Source organism: Theropithecus gelada, chromosome 8, assembly GCF_003255815.1.
Source record: "Theropithecus gelada isolate Dixy chromosome 8, Tgel_1.0, whole genome shotgun sequence".
NCBI lineage: Eukaryota > Metazoa > Chordata > Mammalia > Primates > Cercopithecidae > Theropithecus > Theropithecus gelada.
This window is the reverse complement of record NC_037676.1, coordinates 40,599,255-40,621,055: the sequence shown is the minus strand read 5'-3', so window position 1 is coordinate 40,621,055 and position 21,801 is coordinate 40,599,255. Positions and strand designations below refer to the sequence as shown.

The window sequence follows — 21,801 nt, the reverse complement described above, 5'->3', positions numbered from 1 at the left end:
TGAGCCAGAGCTCTGGAGGGGGAGAGTGTCTAAAAGGAGTGAGACTGATGGGTGACCAGGTGTCCTTTCTCTCTCCCCGGCTGGCCATCTGCTGCCTCCCCTGGACCCCAGACTGCAGGACTGGGATCCAGACGGCTCCATTGTCTCATACCTGCAAGATGCTGCACAAGGTTCCTGGCGAGAGGAGGTCACGCAAGACCCACACTTATTCCAGAGAACGAGCACCACGACCGAAGAGCTAGAGCCCAGTGGATCTCAGGAGTCCGAGAGCGTCCTGGTGTCTGTAAGCGAGCACACGCGGACAGAACAGCCCGAGGCTGAGAGTTCCCAGGCCGATAGGGACCAGAGGCAGCAAGGTCAAGGAGAGCAGGTGCAGGAGGCCAGGAACACCTTCACCCAGGTGGTGCAGGTGAGAGCCTGAGGGGAGCTGCATGCTGCTATTCCTTCCCAGCAGTGGAAGGGACCGGGACTCCAGGGCTGCCTCTCAGACACTCAAGCCCTGAGTTAAGCATATCTCCTTCCTTTAACACTTGTGGTGGTGCTTCCCTTTCTCTAGAAGTCAAGGGTAAGGCCCGCCTTTCTGCGTCCCGGATCCTGCTAAGGCGCCTGTACCCGTTGGGCAGCTGCTGATCAGAGTGGCTGAGCAACTTGCTCAAGACCACAGTTTCAGAAGTGGGCTCTGAGCTAGGTCTGGCTGACTCCAAAGTTGTGGCTTTTGTTGGTTTTCTTGTTCCGTCTCGTTTTAGAAAGGGCTAGGAACCCAGCACTGGGCGTCAGGCTTACTCTCCTCCTACGGTGTCCTGTGTGATGTGCCCAAGGTGCTCTCTTTCCAGCACCTCAGGGTCCTCATTGGTAAAGGAGGGAGTGACTGGAATGTCGCCGAAGTTACTTGGCTCTGGAATTCTGTGGCTATTCAGGTGGACTCTGGATGGCGGTCACCAAGTAGAAGAGGGGCCCTGGGATAGAGAGGTCTCCTCTCCTGCTCCTGATTTCCCAGGCCTCTCCCTCTCCCGGCCCTCCCTCTCCTGGCCCTCCCTCCTTTCTTCGACTTCTCTGGACTCCCTTTGAGTTTGCTGAACTTCATTTTGTTTGATTCATTCCCCCCTCCCCATTCCCAGGCTCCATGATGATCTACTTGTGGCCAATCTTGTTTCATCTGCACCCCCACTTTCTCCTGCTGACCTATTATTTGGAAGCACATCCTGGCCATCATATTAATGGGTATCTTTTCCATTTGTGTTCTTATAAAACATGCACCGCTGTTCTCCACATGTGCGTGTTTAGTGTGTACATGAACGACATGTTCTGTCTCTTCCTGTTTCCAGGCCTCATCCAGGCATGGTGCTTCCTCCTCTCCTTCCTCTCTTTCTTTCCTTCTCTCCCTTCTTTTCTACCTGAACCTCAGACTCCAGGACTAGGGTGGCTCTGGAAGGAAGACCCTGAGCTGCCGGCCATAGAACTGCTAGGAATTCAGTCAGGTTTTATTTAGAATGCTCCCCTGCCAAGTATGTGCCCCAGGCGGGGCCAGCACCTGTGTGCACTCCTCACCACAGGTGGCCCGTGCATTTCTTCCATCAGGCCCTCCTGGGCACCTAGTTCTCCTGCTCCCAGAGCACACATGATCTTAACTGGGTCTCTTCTCCTGAATCCCTGGGGAAAGAGAAAGACGCCTACAGCACTTTTTCCCACTGCCTCTCTGCAGTCAGCCTTTGGTGAGGGGAGCTAGAAGGGCCTTCTAGATCACACATCCAACCCCCTCAATTATAAACGAGGGCACTGCGGACCAGAGGAGCCAAGGGCTTTCTCCAGAGTCACACAGTGGACCAATGTCAGGGACCAGGAGGGTCAGATCCCTCAGTTCCCAAGCCCTACATCCTCACGTCCAGCATGCACGTGCAAGGCCAGCATGCCCAGCCCAGAACTGGAGACGCTGATAGGAGGGCCTGGCAGGCTGCTGCCGGTGCCTGTCTCACAGGCCCCAAGGGCTGATAAGGAGACCCTTGAAGGTGACTGATGGTTTGCAAAGCACCCGCTTATTAGTATTTCCACTGGACCTCTGAAAACAGTGACAGGGAGATAGAGAGATTGCTTGTAACTTGGGACTTGGGAGGTGGCCTGAAATGACTGTGACCCAGCTGATTTCCCTGAGGACTTAGGAGGAAATATCTGAAGTTGGACTCTTCTTGACTGGGCCAAAACCAGATGTTTCCCCATGCCTGGCTTCTTTGCACATACTTTCCCCCATGCTTTCTTGTTGAAATGAGGAGCGTTGTGGAGTGAAAGGCATTTGGAATGTGACTCCTCCGTTTACTTACTCCTCTACCTAGGCAGAATACTTTACTTCTGTTTCCTTTGTGTAAAACGGGAAGACGATAGAACCTCCTTGGTTAGGCTTGTGGTAAGGTGTCTCTGAATTAACGTGAAATCCACAAAGAACCATGCACTATCACAAGCATTTGCCATTATTATTCATAGTGTTAGCATTCAAAAGCGGCATGATTGTCCCAGCAGCCTTGAGGGAGAGGAGTGGGGAGAGCACTTTAATCCCTGCTTCACAGATAAGGAAACTGAGGCACAGAGAAGGTACCCAGCCTTCCCAAGACCCCACAGTAGGTGAGTTGCGGGGTCAGTCTGCTGTGTCCCGGATCTGTGTTCTTTCTGCCATGCTGCATTGCCACTCAGAGAGGAACAACCTGATCTAGAAAGTGAAATTTTTTCCAGCCAGAGCTGCAGCGGCTGCATTTGTGAATCAGCTCTGTAAACACGAGTTAATATGCGTGGTTCCTGTTCAGTGGGTGTTGATAGCCCAGCCCTGGAAGAGCCTTTAAGGACAGGCCTTAAATAGACACACCAGCTCCACGCTTCAGTTTCAGGAGGCTGTGCCCCGTAAAGGAAGGGTGCAAGGGCCTGCGAGCTGATAAGAATTACAGACTGGCTTCCAGGTGGCCCCACCACCTGTGCTGGGACCCTGCTGGGCTCACTTGACTGTCCGCGAGCCCATCACTCACCCTTTTGGGGCAATTTTTGAAACAGACAAGTGTCCAGGGTATTAGCTGGTCTCATCCCTACCATGCTGGGGAACATTATTCAGATCACTGCAGTAGCAGCCCGAGGAGACACACAAGTAGCTGGTTTCTCGGGCCATATTATTTTCTGAAAGTAAGAAACTTTCCGTGGGCAGAACTCTTTCTAGTTCCCATGGGGACGGGCAGGATAGGCGAGAGGCCGAGCCCCCACTTCCAGCTCTCTGGACAGGGCGGGGCAGGGCGGGGTTAGGCAGCAGTGGGTGTCACTCACACAGTGACTTTCACTTGTGCTTTCAGTGCTCAGGACATGGGCACCTGCCAGCTTCCTTCTAGCCCGGTTGGACAGCTCCAGCAGCTGGTTTGGGGAGCTAAAATTGTAGGAGCGTGATGTCACCCGGGCCACTCAGGGCAAAGACTGGCTGCTGGGCAGAAGGGCACTTGGGCTGGGCTGCTTCAGCCGAGAGGGCCATTCGGTGTCCTACCCAGAGAGAGAGAAACAGTGAGAGACGAAGAGAGCAAACCAGAGAGATAGGGAGGGGGAATGCAAGGGGTCCCTGGGGGACTCAGGAGTCCCAGTGGAGAATGAGAGGCGGGCCCCCCGTGGCGGTCCGGCCCCTGGCTGCTCTGGTCCCCGGAGGACCGGGCTGGTGAGGAGGTGAGGATGTGGACTTTCGTCACCCAGCTCCTGGTCACACTGGTGCTGCTGAGTTTCTTCCTGGTCAGCTGTCAGAACGTGATGCACATTGTCAGGGGGTCCCTGTGCTTCGTGCTGAAGCACATCCACCAGGAGCTGGACAAGGAGCTGGGGGAGAGCGAGGGCGTCAGTGACGACGAGGAGACCATTTCCACCAGGGTGGTCCGGCGGCGGGTCTTCCTGAAGGTAACCGCCTGGCAGGAGGCTGGCGGGGCTGGCGGTGTGGGCGCCGGAGGCCAGGGCTGAGGGGACACTGCTGTGGGGAGCTCCGGACCCAGAGTTGGGAGACACTGGAAGAAAAGGACCAGGAGGTCCCTCCGGGATGAGGTTGTGTATGGGAGCCAGAGTGTGTATGGCGCCCACCAGAACCTGCCCTCTGGTGCCCAGTGCGTTGTGACAGTGACATTAAACACTCAGCTTTGGGTCTCAGGAGGCTGTGCTCGTCCTGTTTCCTTCTTTGTTTCTTTCCTCTTTCTCTCTTTTCTCTCTCTTCTCTTCTCTTTTTTCTTTTGTTTTTAGAGGTGAAGTCTTGCTCTTTAGTCCAGGCCAGAGTACAGTGGCATGGTCATGGCTCACTGTAACCTGGGCTCACTGTAAATTCCTGGGCTCGAGTGATCCTCCCACCTCAGCCTTCTGAGTAGCTAGGACTACAGGCACACACCACCATGCCTGGCTATTTTTAAAAATTTTTCTGTAGAGACGGGGGCTCACTATGTTGCCCAGGTTGGTCTTGAACTCCTGGACTCAAGTGGTCCTCTGGCCTTGGCCTCCCAAAGTGCTGGGATTGCAGGCATTTGCCACCATGGGATTGCACCCGGACTGTTTCTGTCACCAACTGGCTCTGGGATTTCGGGCAAGTCACATTCTGGATGATGCTGCCTGTTGAAGGGCTTTTCTATATTGCAAAGTGCTGTAAAAATAGGAAACAGGTGCCTCACTTCCTCTCTCAGGGCCTCCTCCGTCAGACTTGCATAATTGCCCCCATTTTGCCGGTTCCCAGGGGGTGTTGTGAGGGCCGAGTGCACAATTGCAAGCTTGGGCTGTTCATCTTCAGGCCTCCCAGACCCTCAGGGGCGTCGCCCACGCCCTGGGAGCCCTGGCGTGGCTCCCGCTGCATGCTGAGCCAGAGTTTCCTGCTGGGGGAGTTATTGGGCCATGGCTATTTTGGCTGCTGCTGTTTCATTTCCTCTTCCTCCACTCTTCCTCCCAGACTCCCACTCACCAATCTTGCATTTTCTCCTCTTCTCTAATTCCAGGGGAATGAGTTTCAGAATATTCCAGGGGAGCAGGTGACAGAGGAGCAGTTCACGGATGAGCAGGGCAACATTGTCACCAAGAAGGTGGGTGTAGAGTGTTGTTCCCCTCTGTGCTGGGGACAGGCAGGTGGGCTAGAAGCTAAAAGGCGGTAGAAGCCAGCAGCTTCTCCCTGCTGCCCTCACAGCAGGTGAGCACGGCCAGGCTGGCTGCCCCCGCACCCAGGAGGGATGGAGGGCCCAGGAGCTGGGAGCTTTGGTCATCTGCAGTCCAGACACGGTGTCCTCACAACTGCTTTGTCTGAGTCAACCTGAATAGCTTCTGCTGCTCCCTTCCAGAAGGGCCGGCCCCAAGGAAATATCCCAGACCTAGTCCCATGATACCTAACCCTGAAAACAGCTGTTAAACAAGCAGTTTAAGCATCCCAGGCCTACCATGGGCCTCCTTAAATAAAATGGATGTGGGCAGGTGTGTCGGCGAACACCTGTGATCCCAGCACTTTGGGAGGCCAAGGCAGGAGGATCACTTGAGCCCAGGCATTTAGATCAGCCTGGGCAATATGGCAAGACTTCATCTCTAAAAAATTTTTTAAAAAGGAAGAAAGAAATACACACACACACACACAAAGTTAGCCAGGCATGGTGGCGCATGCCTGTAGTCACAGCTATTCAGGAAGCTGAGGCAGGAGGATCACTTAAACCCAGCAGTTCAAGGCTGCATAAGCTTTGATTGAGCCACTGTACTCCAGCTCCAGCCTGGGTGACAGAGTGAGACCACGTCACCATAATTAAATAATTTAAAGGAAGTGAAAACGCATTGGATTGGTAGCAGATATTAATTCAGAGACATGATCTTGCCTGTCAAGTATGGGGCACGGTGCTAGCTATGGGTAAAAGAGAGGAGGAGCCAAGGCAGGGTCTCGAATGTGCTTCTGCTGGGGGGCAGCTCGCATCACCCTGGAGCGAGGCTGCTTGTGCGTCTGTCTTTCCTCCTGCACTGTGAGCTGCTTGCAGGCAGGGACCGTGTCTGGCTGATGTTTCATCTCCCACTCAGACCACATGGCAGGTACAGAGTAAAGGGTTTGAATATTTGGACAGGTGAATACGGGAGTGGGTGGGTGAAAAAGAGATGCCCTCTGCCCTTAGGCGCCTGGGAGTAGAATGGGGAAGAGCGCAAACTTCCATCCATACCAAAAAGCAAAACAGAAGGCTGTGGGCTCAAGGGGGAGGCCACACCCAGTCACACCTTGGTCATGGAATGGCACTGCCAAGGCCCCTTCAGGGCTGTCTGGCAGAGGGTTTTCCGTAAAGCGATGGGGCAAAGGCTGTCCCTCTTCTTGGCCTCTCAAGGAGGGGCTCCTAGGACAAAGGCTACCTCCCCCACTCGGAGCTCATTCCTGGGACCAGCTCTTGAGGGCTTGACCAGCGTTTTTTGTTTTTGTTTTTGTTTTTTTTTATACAGAGTGTTGCTCTGTCGACCAGGCTGGAGTGCAGTGGTGTGGTCTAAGCTCACTGCAACCTCCACCCACCAGGTTCAAGTGATTTTCCTGCCACAGACTCCTGAGTAGCTGGGATTACAGGTGCCTGCCACCGCACCCGGCTAATTTTTGTCTTTTTAGTAGAGACAGGGTTTCACCATGTTGGCCAGGCAGGTTTCAAGCTCCTGACCTCAGATGATCTGCCCATCAGCCTCCCAAAGTGCTGGGATTACAGACATGAGCCCCCGTGCCCGGCCTGACCAGCCCTTTCCTCCTTCCCTTCCTCTCCCAGATCATTCGCAAGGTGGTTCGGCAGATAGACTCGTCCAGCGCCGACGCTGCCCAGGAGCACGAGGAGGTGACTGTCACGGGGCCCCTGGAGGATCCCAGTGAGCTGGAGGTCGATATTGATTCCTTTATGAAACATGCCAAGGTACTGAGGCTCCCGCGGCCCTGGGGGACCCAGCGCCATCACTGCCGCCTCGCTCTGCCCATCTTGCCGGGCTATCTGCGTGACACCTCCCTCCACTCACCTCTTCATGAGCTCTCCCTCCAGTCTCCCTTCTCCCCTGTGGGCAGTGTGTCTGCTGCCTCCGTGTAGCCTCCTTTCAATTTTCTGCCTGTGTTCTGCCCATCTTTGCCATCTATCCTGCTTTCTGTCTCTGCTGCTGTCTGCAGGTGGAGCTGAGAGGGAGTGGCCTACAACCGGACCTGATAGAGGGCAGGAAAGGGGCGCAGATAGTGAAGCGGGCCAGCCTGAAAAGGGGGAAACAGTGACCCCGAGCCGCTCTCCTTGGAGTAGCCTCTCGGGAGGTAACACAGCCCTTTTCATCCCCTCTGCATGGCCTGTTCTTTGGTGGAGTGGCTGCTCCCTGTCTCACCCGATCCCCTCCCAGCCACCCCAGCATGATGTGGGACAAACAACTTGCGGCTATGTCTCGAGGCAGAGATTCTCGCTTCCCAGCCCTACTAACAGCGACTCTGAGCCCCAGCTTCCTCATCAAGGAAACAGAGTTAATAACATCCACTTAACAGGGACCGCACGGTTTTGTAAGAATGCCTTTTGGGCCGGGCACAGTGGCTCATATCTGTAATCCCAGCATTTTGTGAGGTCGGGGCGAGAGGATTGCTTGAGGCCAGGAGTTCAAGACCAGCCTAGGCAACAGAGCAAGACCCCATCTCAAAAAAAAAAACAAAAAGCCAGAAAGAAAAAAATGCTCTTTGAAGAGTAAAAGCACTCTGTAAATCTAAGTGGTAATATTATCTTGGAAACCAAGCAATGGGGGTCTAGAAGGTGGTGGACAGGGCACTGGAGAGGACAGGAGAGTCTGTCTGGGCTGTGATGTTTCAACATAAGAGCTCCAAGACTGAGGACTGGACTGTCTCTTGAACCTGGAGCCCAGCTACAGTTCTGACCTGGCCAAGGCTTAGCTTCTCCTTGGTGTTTTGTGAAACATGTTGCTCCCTTGCTTTCTAGGAAAGGGCTGAGCTGACAGGCCTAAGGGGTGGACGACATGCTTTCTGCAAGTCAGGAGACCGTCAGGGTTGGGGCCTGGGCCATGGTGCATGTGTGTGAGCACGGGGTAGTGTGGCCACGGAGCGGGGGCGTGCCGTGCCGTGCCGTGCCATGAGGGAGGGACATGAAGACGCTGCACGATCGCGACCGTCTCCAGCAGGTGCGTGCGGTGCTGGGGGCTTCAGTGGCCGGCTCTGATCTCCATCCTCCCTGGGGCATCCTGTACTGAGCTGCCCCGAGGCCCTTCATGCTGCCCAGCTCGGGGCAGCTCAGTACAGGATACCTCGGGGTGGGAGTCAGCAGGAGGTGAGGGGGCATGGTGGCCCCAGTGCAGCACTAACCGGGTCGTTACCATTCACACCCCGGGGCCTGACTCTGGGGCCGAGCAGCAAGGAGGATCTGGCTTTCCGCTTTTGGCAAAAATCAGGGCCCACTGCCTCCTGAGCCACCAAAAGTGCTGACTCTGGGCTTCCCGATATATCTCAGCACTTGGGCAAAAAAGAGGACTGGCAGATCCAGTTATAGGATAAAATTAGACCTGACATCTCAGCAGCTTAAGGAGGTCACCGTGTTAACCCCTGCACAGCCAGGGGTCCCACTAGGCTGCTGGTTTAGAAGACTCTGAGTAGCTGCTGTTGGGTCCTGGAAAGAACCCAAAGATGCAAATAATGTTTAAAAGCAGCAAACGGAAAGGAAGAGTACACTCTTCTGACTTGTTTTTCTTATGGTAGCAGTGGCAGCTGTGGCTTTAGATTTCTGTTTGGCTCAGGTTCTATGGATGCTCCTGAGCGGGAGAGAGGCAGCCCAAAAGCCAGGCTAGGGGGAAGGAGGGAGACTTGAATTTCATTTTAATTTGCTGTAAATGATCAGCAGTGTGGCTGAAGCCCCCACCCCAGGTGATTAAGGACCAGACCACACTAGCGTGGGTGTCAGAAACACGGAGCAGCCCGGCTCTGGGACAGCACTTTGCCCTCTGTCAGTGACAGGCACAGGGACAAGTGTGACAGTGGCGGCGGGGGAAGAGGGCGAGGAGGGGCGAGAGCAGTGGCAAGGGAGAGGCGGAGAAAAGCTCCTGCTGAAGTCCCAGAGGGTTAGGGGACAGCATTAAATGCCCTACCCTCCCAACCAGGGCTAAGGCTACAGAGAAGACGGTTGAGGGCCCGAAGGCTTTCTAATTTACTGCCCCCACCCCCGACGAGCATGTACAGTCGATCCTCATCATTCACCGATTCGGCATTTGCGAATTCGCCTACTCATTAACATTTATCTGTAGCCCCAAAGCTGACACTCACCGTGCTTTTGCTCATTCATGGGCATGCACACAGGGGCAAAAAGTTTGAGTCGCCCAACACGTGCAGTCCCAGCTGAGGATGGACAAAGCCACACTCTGCCTCGGTGTTTCATACTATAAATAAGTGTCCTCCTCACAGCTTGTGTAGTGCCACATTTTTCGAATTTTTGGTTTCATTGTTTAGAATGGCCCCTGAGGGAAACGCTATCTGGTGTGAAGCGCAAGAAGGCTGCGATGTTCCTTAAGGAGAGAACGGACATCAGATAAGCTCTGCTCAGGGATGAGTTAGAGTGCCTGTGCTGGTGAAGTCAGTGTTAATGAGTCAACCCTATATATTACATAAGGTGTCTTGAAACAGAAACGCACCTAAGACAAAGTTATGTATTCATCAGTTGACCAAAATATTGTGGTCAGAGGCTCGCGGAAGCCTAACCTTGTATTTCCCTTAGGAGCAGTGGTTCAGTATTCACTAATTCCATGTTCACAGCGACTTATTTGTTTATTTATTTATATTTTGAGAGGGAGTCTTGCTCTGTTGCCCAGGCTGGAGTGCAGTGGCACTATCTTGGCTCACTGCAACCTCCATCTCCCAGGTTCAAGCAATCCTCCTGCCTCAGCCTCCTGAGTAGCCGGGATTACAGGCGTGTGCTACCACCCTTGGCTAATTTTTGTATTTTTAGTAGAGACAGGATTTCACCATGTTGGCCAGGCTGGTCTCGAGCTCCTCACCTCAAGCAACCCGCCCTCCTCAGCCTCCCAAAGCGCTGGGATTACAGGCATGAGCCACTGTGTGTAGCCTCAAACAGTGACTAATTTATAGAACGGAGCTATTGCAAATGACTAGAATGGGCTGTATTTGTTTCAAAGAGTGAAAGCTGGAGCTTGTGTGTCTAGAATTAAGGCCTCTTCCTCCTGCTTACAGGTTGTATGGCCTTAAGTCATTTAAAAGCCCTGAGCTTCAGTCTCCTCAAGGGAGGATGAAAATAGTCCCTTTCGATGTGTTACACTTCAAGAAAAAGGTTTCAAAATAATAATGGTAACTGTGAGCACTGATGTGAAGAGAGTAAGTAAGAACATATATGCCCTGGGACTCAAATAATTGCAGGTCTTGTCTGTAGTGTGACTCAGAGCAAGTCAAATGATCTCCCTAAGCCTCAGGTTCCTTAACCATAAAATAGCAATAATGCCAGCATTTCCCTTGTAGGATGGTTATGATGGTTGCTGAGTTTATGTTTGTGAAAGGGCTGTCTAGGGCCGGGCATAGTGACTCATGCCTGTAATCTCAGCACTTTGGGAGGCTGAGGCAGGAGGACCACTTGAGATGAGCCTGGGCAATGTGGTAGGACCCTGTCTCTAAAAAAAATTTAAAAATTAGCTGGCCATGGTGGCATACACCTGTAGTTCCAGCCTCTGGGGAAGCTGAGGTGGGAGGATCGCTTGAGCCCAGGAGTTCAAGGCTGCAGTGAGCTATGATTGTACCACTGCAATCTAGCCTGGACAACAGAGCAAGACTCTGTCTCTAAATGAAATAAAAATAAAGAATGAAAGAGACTCTTTTCTAACCTTTTGAAAGGTGAGGGGACCCAGGAGAAGAGGTCAGAACAATGCAGGAGTCCTGAGCAGAGTGAGGTGACCTAGATCCTCATCCCACCCCTGTTCTTGCCACTGCACCTCCAGAGTCTCAGTTTACCAAGGGATGAAATGGGCAGTCATGCCAGCATGATCTCTGAGGTCTGACCTTTCTCTTCTGCTCAGTGTCTGGGCAGTAAAGTAGATGGGAGATCCTAGACTATCTTTCCTACGCCGCACATTCCATGATGGTCTCTTATTTGAGGAGTGCTTCCCCTTGGGGCAGGCACCGTGGGGAGCACCAGGAGGCTGTTCTTGCCCTCGGTGTTTCTAATCCAACCAGGGAAATATGCAGACATCAAAAAGCACAAACAGACAGAGACGGTAACATTTCTAGAGAGCCAAGTAATTGTTCACATTCATACAATGCTAAGTACCTATGTGTCTTAGCTTTTTTAAACATCACACCTCTCTAATGGGTAGGTCCTATTACTGCCCTCATTTTATAGCAGAGAAAACTGAGTCACAGAGCGGGTACAGCACTTGACTGAGGTCAGGCAGCACGGGACTTGAACCCAGGTGGTCTGGCTCCAGAGTTCATGTTCTTACCCATTCGACTCTGCCATCTCCCGATCAGAAAAGGCAGCCTCTTTTTTTTTTTTTTTTTGTATTTTTACAAAATACAAAAGGGAGAGCTTCCAGAGTGGAGAGGGGTCTGCTCCAAGGATCAGGAAAGTTTTGTGGGGTGGAAATGTTGAGGGCGGCAGGCAGAACCTCTGCAGAAAGGAGAGTGGAAGGCAGCCTTGACAGGAGAAGCGTGACCAAAGGCAGAGAACAGGAGGGTAGAGCATATTCAGAGGCTTAGAGGAGACAGTCAGGCCTGACTGATGTGATGGCCCGGCAGTGATGAAAGCATCTTCCCCCTACGGTGACAGCACTGTCCACCCACTGCGGCAGCAGTTCCTGGTTTTACAGTTCTACAGCAGCCCCTGGCAAGGAACCCGGCACCACCCTCCCATCCCTGGGGAACCACCCAAGAGCTGAGTTCTCCCTGCTCCCTTCCAACACTCCTCCCCAACACCTTCACCTGGAGAACCCAAGACAGCTCCATGTCTGGGGATAGCACCACCTGGGGATGAGCTCCTGCCCCCCTGTGTCACTTCCTGCCCTGCCCAAGAGATTGTCACCTTCTCCCTATTGAAGCATCCTCCTTTCCCCAGTGGTCCCAGGGTCCCTGCAGATAGAACATGAGTGGCTGGTCTTGAAAACATGGAGTTTTCACCCCAGGTTGGAGGCTGGAGGCCCCATGGGAACAGGAGAGTTTTCTCCCCTCGAATCCCAGGCTGAAGAATGTAGGCTTAGCTCCTCCAGCAAATCTGCTCTTCTCCAGACTAGGACTCAATACAGGAGGAGGAGAGGAGGATGCATCTGCTTTTCAGAGATCTTGTCCATCTGAGGGGAATGGGGAGAGCAGCCAGAGGCAGCAGTCAGGAAGAACTGTGGACCGGAGCTGAAGGGGAGCTGTCACCCTTGAAGCATGAGCTCCCAAAGCCAGGGAGCCTGTCCGCACCATCCCTGGGTCCCCAAGGCTGGCACATGGCAGACATCAGTGCATGTTGGCAGAGCTGAACTGAGAAAGTGAAGGTGTCACCTAGCCTCACCTAGCCCCTTCTTGGCACAAGCCCTGGCTCAAGAAAAATGGCCCTTCCTAAGTACAAGGATCTGCTGGGGGGATGTCTTCCCAGGTGACCACATAGGCACAGGGGCCTCTGCTCCTCTCCCAGGACATGGAGCACAGCGCTGTCCTTGGCCCATACAGAGAGGCATCCTGGAGCGCTCGAGCACTCAGAAGGAATTCATGAGGCCTATGTGGCGGCTCTGAGGAACAGCCTCTGCATAAGGAGCAAGAGAAGGAGGGCAGCATCTCAGGAGGTTGGGCCTGCAAGAGCAGCACCCTCTGCACGTCGCCTTGCCTGGGGAGACTGTTTTTTCTGAGTCAGATTCGGCCTGAGCTGCCAGCACAAAACTCTGTGTGTAGGGTTTTTGCTGGACGTTGCCCTTTTGCATTCTAAGTGACCCCTTCTCTCTTTGTGTCTCCCAGGATCACACCTCGACACCCAACCCCTGAACCCCACACACTCTGCCATGCACACAGGAGGAGAGCTGGACCTGAGGGCCACCGCAGCGGTGCACACGTTCCTCTGGGCTGACGGCATGACCTCTGTAAGGGACTCCCGCTAGTCCCCTCTTCGCATGAATGACTGACTGTAGACGCATGACCTCCAGGCTTCAATCCTGCCTCTTGCAATGACAGCTGATCTGTCGGAACCAGGACACAAAAGGAGCAAGAAGCGGGGAGAGAGAGGGATAGAAAACAGGCGCGGGAGAGCGTGTGAACGCAAAAGTGAATGAGGGCTTTTTGTGGCTGGGGATGGGTTTTGGTTTTTGGGGTTTTTTTTTTAGTTGTTTTGACTTCGTACAGGGTACTTTTTCCCGACCTCATCTGTCAGAAATCCATGTGGGCTTCCTGGAAAGAAAAGAAAGAAAGAAAGAAAGAAAACTAGGCATGTAATCAGTTTAGCCACCTTAATCTTAAGCCATGTCCTCATCTGCCCACCCTCCCCAACCCAACCTACACACCTCCATTCCACTTGTGACACCCCCTCCACTCCCTGGTGACGCTCCTGCCAGATCGCTCTACATGACATTCAGGACACACACACACACACACACACACACACACACACACCACTCGCCTCCACTGAATCTACACACAGATTTTACTGTGACTTCTGAAGCTGTATAGACTCTGCTGTGGATAAACTGGAATTTTTTATGTTGTCTCTCTCTCTCTCTCTGCCAATTTCAGTACAAGTCATCTTCCAACGGAAAATCATTACCTTGAGAGTGCATTCGGGGTTCCTTGTGTTAGGGACTTAAGAATCTGAGGCGAGGACTCCCAGGCTTACCTGTAGGGCTCAAAGGGAGCCAGGACCCCATCTGAAAGGGTCTCCTCTCTCAGTCGGGGGACGGGCGGGTGGCTGACCCAGGATTGCACCAGCATGTCCATAGAGAAGAGATTTTCTATATCTTCAAGCACTATATCATAGTCCGTGTTCAAAGTGTAAACTGTACAGTAATCAGCCTTGTGTATATGAAAAACAATAAATACTATGCAAACCAATAGAAACATTTAGCAGTATGTACAGAGCCTGACAGCACAGCTCCTGAGGACTTCTGTGGCTTCAGGAGAAGGAGCTGTGGCCTGCCTTTCAGTGAAAGAGGAAGGAAAGGAGTAGGGCTAGTGAATGTATCTGCCAGTTCTTAGAAGTCAGGACCACCCAAGGTCTCCCAGAGTGAACTTGGTGCTCTAAGTCCAGGCAGCCTGCAGGCTGGGGGCCCTGGGTGCAGGTGCCAGGCTCGAGGCTGTTCCCTGTCTGCCTCGGTGCCTCCCCTCTGCCCAGCCCCTGTGGCCTCTTGGAGAGGCCAGCCAGGGAGCTCCCTGGATCGCATGACCAGTGGTAGCAGAGTTGGTGGCAGAGAGCCTGGACGCCAAGAGGCTGGGGCCAGGCTCTGGGTCAGGGCAGAAAGGAGACAGACAGCTGGCAGTTCCTCGCCTCGGTGCCATCAGGGAGGAGCCTTAAGTTCCACTAGAGCCTCCGGCCCAGGGAGGCCCCAATCAGCACAATCCCTGCCCGCCCTCGCGGCGGGCGTCCCCAGGGCCAGGAGAGAGAGACAGGGCTGGCTCCTCTCGACCCCGGAGCCGCGGTGTGGACGGCCTGGCCCCGTCCGCCCCGCCGCTCTGCGGGAGTGTCCTTGGGACACCCTTAAACCTTCCAAGTAGCACAGAAGCCCCCTCCACGTCAGAGGCCCCCTGGCCGCGGGGCCTGTGAGCGGAGAGGGGCCCTGCCTCCCCCACAAGTCCGCCCCATGCACCCAGGGCCGAGCAGGCCCCGGGGCGGCCGAGGCACCTTGTCTGCCGGGGGCGGGGCTGCTTTTGCTTCCTTAGAGGGGCGGGCAGGGAGAGGAAGCTCTAGCTCCGGGCCTCAGTTTCCCCTAGGCTGCCTCTGAAGAGCTACAGGGCGAGCCTGGACGGCTGCCGTCGCCGCCAGAGGCCACCCCGGCCCGGCCTCCAGGGCGCAGAGGCGCCCCCATCCTTCCCCCCATCCCGGGGGCCACGGCAGGGCGGTCGCGCAGCGCGGCTGGGACCGATTCGATGACGGCCCAAGGAAGCTGGGCACAGGGCTCGCCTCCCCCGCCTCGATCCTGCACCTTCCTCTCCCAGGTCGCCGCTGCAGCCAACCCAGTAGCCCCCTTAGCGCCCCCGCGGGCCCCGCGGCTCCAGGCTCCGCTTTGGCACCTCTGCTCCGGCTGGCATGGCTGCACGCTCCGGCTGCTAGTAGGAGCCGTTAGGGGAGGAGTTTGGGGTCTCCACACGATGCCTAGAGAATGCTGCAGTCTGCACATTAGACGCTTTTTAGAAGTTTTGAAATTACCTTGATTTTTTTAATTGTTATGAAAATGGATCTTTTCTTGACTCTCCCACATGCTCTGTTATGGGAGAGAATCCCCTACCCCACTCTGATGTATAGACCATTCTCCCTACACCAGCCGAACCAATGTCAAAATTAATAAAGAAATGGACTAATGGCACAGGGCTCTATCTCTCCTTCCCGCTCGTCTTTAGGGGGTAAGGGGTGCTGAGGCCAGCCTAAAGCCTGGGTTGGGATGTGAAGGAATCTATGGGTGGGGCTCAGGTCCCAGAGAGCCTGCCGATGCCCAGTCCTCCCAGAAGCCTGGACAATCCCTTAATCAGGACCCCTGACCTGGGAGAGGCCTCCAGAGAGGTGGCAGAGTAGATTTCTATTCCACCTGATGGCTCCCATGGGATGGGGAGAAGCTGGGGGTCGGGGGAGGGGGCACCACAACTCACCAAGATTCTTGGCCAGGCCCCCAGCTGGCATGCACTGAGGGTGCTCCCCAGTGTTCCCTAGGAAGGCATCTGGCCCCAGTACTCAATGCCATTCAAAGTTCAAGAACTTTTTCTTGCTGTAGGGAAAAAATTGCCCTGTTTCTAACTAGTCGCTAACACTTCCTACAAGGCTGGTCACCAAGCTGACCTCAGTTTCCTCATCTGTCTAATGGAAGAATGGATTAGGTGGTTGCTAAAGTCTCTTCAGTTTCTCATCCTAGGGGTGCCAGACACCAATGCCTTTGTCAGGCTTGGCATTAATTAAGAATCAAATCATTGGCTGTGGCTTTCCTGCCACATAAATTCCCCATCATGAGGGGGTGACGGAGTCACAATCCCAAGGCCCCTGGAGCACCCCAGTCCCACCCCGCTCCAAGCCTCTCTCCTGGAATCGGAGAGGCCATCCAGGCCAGTGGGCAATCGCAGCAGGTCATCTGCAGCACCCAGGGGGCTTTTCAAAATGCAGTTTCAGAATCACAGTTGCCTGGGTGGGATTGGATGGTGACGCCGAGAACCAGAACCAGGTCTATCAGATGGCTGTGGCACTCAGCCTGGGGGCAAAGCCATCTCAGACGAAGACATAGCTCTTTTCCTTTTAAACCAAATTTGTAGAGAATCATTCCACACCCTTTGTGAGGTCTTTCTTGCATAACCTAAATCCTTTTGCTACAGAGGGTCAGCTTCTGCGTGAGAAGGAAGCTCGCCCTGAGCCCTGGGGTCCTCTGCTCCCCACTGAAAACCAAGGTGGTCTGGAAACCCAGGAGAAGCTCAGTGAAGCAGTGCCTCTCGTCTCCCACCTACCAGGGCGGCCTCTGGGGAGTGAGAGATCAAGCTCTGCAGAGCTCATGCCTGGTCAGGAAGGGCTCTGGGGCCACCAGGCACAGAGATGAGCAGAAGTCCGTCTGTCTGGCAGTCACAATCTTTCCTGGCATTTTACATGTTCAGGCCAGTGGCATGCTAGTTTCCATTTTTAGAGAAAAACTGCAGGGAAGAATCCTGCCCAGTCCAGAAATCACCCATATACCTGGAACGTGGGCTCCAACTCCTCTATACCTTGGTTTCCCTGTTTGTAAAATGAGAGTTTCCCTCAATAAAGCCTTGTACATTATAAAAATTTATTCAAGAAAAAAAAAAAGCATATGCATGCTCTGTGATTCAGCCCAGTCCCGTGCATCAACTACTAACTGAGCACCGACAGAGTGCCTGGCACGGGGCTCCACCACCCTCTCAGCCATCAGGGATTTCAAACCTGGGCACCACACCAGACAGAGCATGGCCATTGCTCCAGCCGAGGCACAAATGAGGAAGAGATTCTGATAGGGAGGTCAGGGAAGGCCGACTAGAGGTGGAGGCAAAAACAGGTGCGCAGGGTGGCCCTCTTTTCAGCCTCCTGCAGCTGGAGGAGGCACACCCCGGCACTGTCAGGGCTGCCCATGCCCCACCCTGCCCTCTGCCCAGCAGGCTCCCACCCTAGGCTCTCAAGCAAGCCACAGGGACTTGCATCCCCCAGAAAGCAATGCCACGCAGCCTCTTACCCCATCCCCACACTTACCCAATCTTAAGCCACTTACCCCATCCCCCCATGAGGAACGGAAGGAAGAGGCTGTGTTCTGTGGAGCTTGGACATCTGCACATAAAGGGGCCGGCGCAGCTCTGGACAGTGGCCTCGGAGTTCAGCCTCATCTCCCCCAGGGAAACAGCTGCTTGGGAGCCTCCCGGGGCCCGCAAGACACTCACCTTTTCCTAGATGCTAGACTTGCGGGGAGCAGATGGACCCTCTGGCGATGAGCAAGGCTTCTAGAGCTAATTCGCTCTCTGTGTTTCTCACACACACGCACGCGCACGCACACACACACACACACACACACACACACCCTGGCTGATTTTACAGTCAATCTTTCAAAGTGCAATTTGTCTAGGAAAAGCCAATGTGAGGCCCGTGTGTGCCCCGACCAATGGTGGCGCGGCTCCGGCGGCTCAGCCAGTCTCGGGCCTGTATTCTAATGGGCCGTATCTTTATCAGGGAAATGTTCCTTCTCTGAACTTAAAACTTCTCATGTAGGGTCCCCAGACTCAGAGGCAGAAAGGGGGTCTGAGCTGAGGCGTAGGGGGCCACCCAGTCCAGCCAGGGCAAGGAGAGAGGCCAGGAGCCCTGGGGAGGCCTCCCACCTGCCCCGAGCACCTGACTTCGGAGCAGCTGACCGGGTGCCGGTGCCTGGGCCAGGGCCTGGCCGAGGCCTTAGGTGGGAGGCAGTCAGGGGCTCAGAGTTGGTCCTGACCCTCCAGGCCTGCCATGAGATTTGGGGCTAGAGTGTGGGCTCTTGGGTTTTAGGGGCCTGGAGAAGCCTTCCCCGTCCTGACTGGGAGATCATGGAGTCCAACCTGCAGGGGACCTTCCTGCTGAACAACACGCCGCTGGCTCAGTTTCCGGAGATGAAGGCCCCTGTGTGCCAGTACTCAGTGCAGAACTCCTTCTACAAGCTCAACCCCCCGGGGCTGGGCCCCCAGCTGGCCGCGGGGACCCCCCACGGGATCACGGACATCCTGAGCAGGCCTGTGGCTGCACCGAACAGCAGCCTCCTCTCCGGCTACTCCCACGTGGCAGGCTTCGGGGGGCTCAGCTCGCAGGGGGTCTACTACAGCCCCCAGGTAGGAAATTTTTCCAAGGCTGGAAACGAGTACCCCACCCGGACCCGGAACTGCTGGGCGGACACCGGCCAGGACTGGCGAGGCAGTCGGCAGTGCAGCAACAGTGAGTACGGGGCCTCCCCAGCCGCTTACCCGCACCGAGGGGCAGAGAACGAGGAGGGGCCTCCTCCCGGGCACCCCACACCACTGCCTTCTCCCCCAGCCACCATTAATCCCTGGACTCGTGGCCTCAGCTCAGTGCAGGCTGAGTTCCACCCGCTCTTCCTTCCCATCCAGCAGTGCTTGGACACAGGTGTCTGAGCCACCCCCCTCACCTGCTGCCCACTTAGCTGCCCTCCTAGGGCCCCCGGCAGTTCCAGATCTAGAGAAGGCCCCATAGCCCACACCTGCAGGGTCCAGCAGGCAGCCCAGCTCGCTTCTGCAGCCCAGGGTGCATGCATCCACTTCTTCACCCAAAGCAGGCAAATGCTACCCTGTGAGGAAGACATCCCAGCTTACCTTCCCAGACAGCCCTGGCATCACTCAGGGGTACAGAACGTACCCTGACCCCATCCAGGTCCAGCCTTTGAGCCAGGGGACTGATGCCCACCACATCCTCTGGTTTCTAGCAACAGCAGCCACACCAAGTAGCCTGTCTCCGGGAGTTGCTGCTGAGCCCAGCTGAATTTGGTCCTGGCTGTGGGGAAGCAGGGGGCCTCTTCTCAGCCCACCCATCCCTCAGCCAAGGTTTTCAGAGGGTGGGCCTGTGATGCCATTCAGGGTTACTGGAGGAGGTGGCAGGGCGTGCCCGGGCAGGTGAGGCTCCGCTGGGAGGCAGGGAGGTGAGAGTTTTTGGAACCTTCCCTGTGCCACTGAAGCCCTGCCCACGTCAGGCAGGGGCCTCCACTTCTGTCTCATCTCTGGGCTCCCCCACGCCAATAGGGGCTTGGGGCCAACCTAGGAATCTCCAAAAGCACATCTGTCCCCCCATTTGCTACTCTGCCTTGCCAGTCACACTGCCTGACAGCCACCCCTCCATGGGCTGCCACCCATCCCTGTGCCCCTTGAGGTGAAGGCCTCCTCTCTCATATCCTGTTTTAGGCTTGGTTTCGGGGGTGCTTTAAGCCTCAGCTGGCTCTCTCTTCCCTCCATCTCCCCCTCCCCTGTCCACATCCCACACACTACCTCTTCAGTCCTGAATGCAGGTACACACACAGGGACATAGCCAAGAAAGTCAGTGGCTAATGAAGGCAAAGGCAGACAGACTTGAAGATGATCTCTCAGGAGGGCCCTTCCTCTCTCTGTGCCTCAGTTTCCTCACCTGTAACTTGAGCTGTCAGACTGCACAGAACGAGGCCTGACACATGGGAATTCTGACTCCCCTGAGCCCACTTTCCACGACTCCTTCTCAAGCCAGCTGCCCTGGCCAGGCTGAAGGCCTCTGGCCTCTGTTCCAGGCTCTCCAGGGTGGTTTAAGCCACATAACTTCCAGGCCTGGTGACATGGGGAAGTAGCAGCTTGGGGCTTGGGGTTCCCCCTCCCTGGTTTCCTGGAGACCTGGGAAGTAAGGTCTCAAGAGCAAGGAAGTTGGCAGAAGCCAGGGGTGGAGGGAATTCACAGGCCCCGGTCCCTAATTATAGGAGAAGGGTGACCTGAAGGGACATCCCTGGGACAGAGAAGGAACTCCTGTTGCCCCTCAGGAGAAGGCAACATCAGTGAGTATTGAGAAATTTAGACAGAGAGGCATGAGGCTCTGCTGCCCCTCAGTCCCCTTACCCTAGGATAGCTGCCCGCTTGGAGCCCTGTCCACCCAGGCGGGGCAGAGGTCACAGTCACTGTTCTCCAATATCAAGAATACTGCTCAGGGGAAAGGAATCTTGGTGTCCTGGCAACCTCTGCAGGAAGGAGAGGACGGGCATGGTTGTTGCCCTGACAGTGGTGCCTAGCCTCAGGGTCCCCACTTACTCTACTAACCCCACACTTCCTTCCTCCTGCCAGCCCCAGATCCCCTAAGTGACAGCATACACAAGAAGAAGCACACCCGGCCCACCTTCACGGGGCACCAGATCTTTGCCCTGGAGAAAACCTTTGAGCAGACCAAGTACTTGGCTGGCCCTGAGAGGGCGCGGCTGGCATACTCCCTGGGCATGACTGAATCACAGGTCAAGGTAAGTCTGTGCGGGAGGTGGCGCCTGCCCTGCAGGGAGGAGCCTGCTGGACAGGACGGCACTTCGCTGGAGAGAGGTGGCCACACAACGCAGCCCCCCAGAGCACAGCTGTACTGGTGTCTGGGCAGTGCCTGCCTAACCCTGGAGCCTGTGGTAATTAACCATAGCCAGGAAAAGGCCATCATCCACTGAGCCCCATTCTCAGAGCCTTATGTGCGGCACCTCATTTCATCATCTCAGCAACCCGGGGAGACGGTATTATTACCCATTTCGCAGATGAAGATCAGTGTCTCCTGGCTCAGAGAGCTGGGAGAGCTGGCAGAGCTGGGATTCAACCCCAGATGTGGGGGGACTCCAGCCTCAGGCTTTCCCTCTCCCCCCGTATTTGGCCAAAAATTCCAAGCACTGTCGGCAGCCTCTGGCCCAGATTCATGCTTGATGCCTGGAGCAAAAGGAGCTGACCTCAGTTTACCAATCTTTAAGATGAAGACAACGCCTCCTCCTACTAAGCAGGATCGGATGGGCTATCAGCGGCATGAAGCCTTGTCGCCCATGCCAGGGCTAGGGAAGGTGAACCCAGGCTCTCCCACTCCACACTCAGGGGCCCCAAATGTCCCCTAAATAGACCTGGGGAAACCTGTTTCTACCGCCTCAGAGTCTGTGGGCAACTTTCCCCATTTTGATGCTAGATCTCTCTTGGGACTTTGAGTCGGGGCACCGAAGCTCAAGAAAGCTCGGAACTGTGCAGGAACTGCTGGCTCAGTGACTCGGCGACGGGCCTAAGGATGCAGCACGGGCAGCTGGCACCTGGGTCTGGGCTTTGCTCAGGGCCCTGGGGCCTCCGAGCTCCCACCCGCTAAGCCCTCCTCATCAGCCGTTCAACTGCCCTGGGGCGAGAGCTGGGGGGAAGAGGCAGGCTCCCCTACACGTCTTTCTGCTTCTGGGGTGCATTCCTGCACTCTTCAACTATCCCAAGGAATGGACCAACGTTACTTTTCTAACCAGGGGAACAATTATTTATGAAGTAGGGTGAGGGTCTATGAAGCCCAGAGGAGGGACTGCTCATAAGCACCTTCCAATGAGTACCAGGGCTAAGCCTTCCACCCCCGCACTCCGCATCTTCCACCTAGAACCCAGGCGGAAGAAGAGGAAGAGGAAAAGGAGGAGGAGGAGGAGGAGGAGGAGGAGGAGGAGGAGGAGGAGGAG

At 55.1% G+C, this 21,801-nt stretch overlaps 2 protein-coding genes across 10 annotated transcripts in view; both read left to right on the top strand.

Moving 5' to 3' along the window:
* The window catches only part of ANK1 (ankyrin 1), a 251,009-nt gene extending 235,524 nt beyond the window's left edge, over positions 1-15,485 (top strand). For 2 of the 9 annotated variants that reach the window (XM_025394450.1, XM_025394453.1), the window contains 4 exons: positions 112-409; positions 4,977-5,060; positions 6,744-6,809; positions 12,929-15,485. In XM_025394450.1, the coding sequence (XP_025250235.1) occupies positions 112-409; positions 4,977-5,060; positions 6,744-6,809; positions 12,929-12,955 (475 nt within the window). In that variant the 3' untranslated portion in view covers positions 12,956-15,485. Of the gene's footprint in view, positions 1-111; positions 410-3,138; positions 3,907-4,976; positions 5,061-6,743; positions 6,885-7,129; positions 7,265-12,928 lie in introns of those variants that run through there. The other 7 variants (XM_025394454.1, XM_025394451.1, XM_025394452.1 and 4 more) reach the window with 6 other exon arrangements.
* Positions 15,486-21,380: 5,895 nt separating this feature from the next.
* NKX6-3 (NK6 homeobox 3) overlaps positions 21,381-21,801 on the top strand; it is a 966-nt gene continuing 545 nt past the window's right edge. The window contains 2 exon segments of the mRNA XM_025395116.1: positions 21,381-21,436; positions 21,438-21,540. Of these exon segments, the coding sequence (XP_025250901.1) occupies positions 21,381-21,436; positions 21,438-21,540 (159 nt within the window).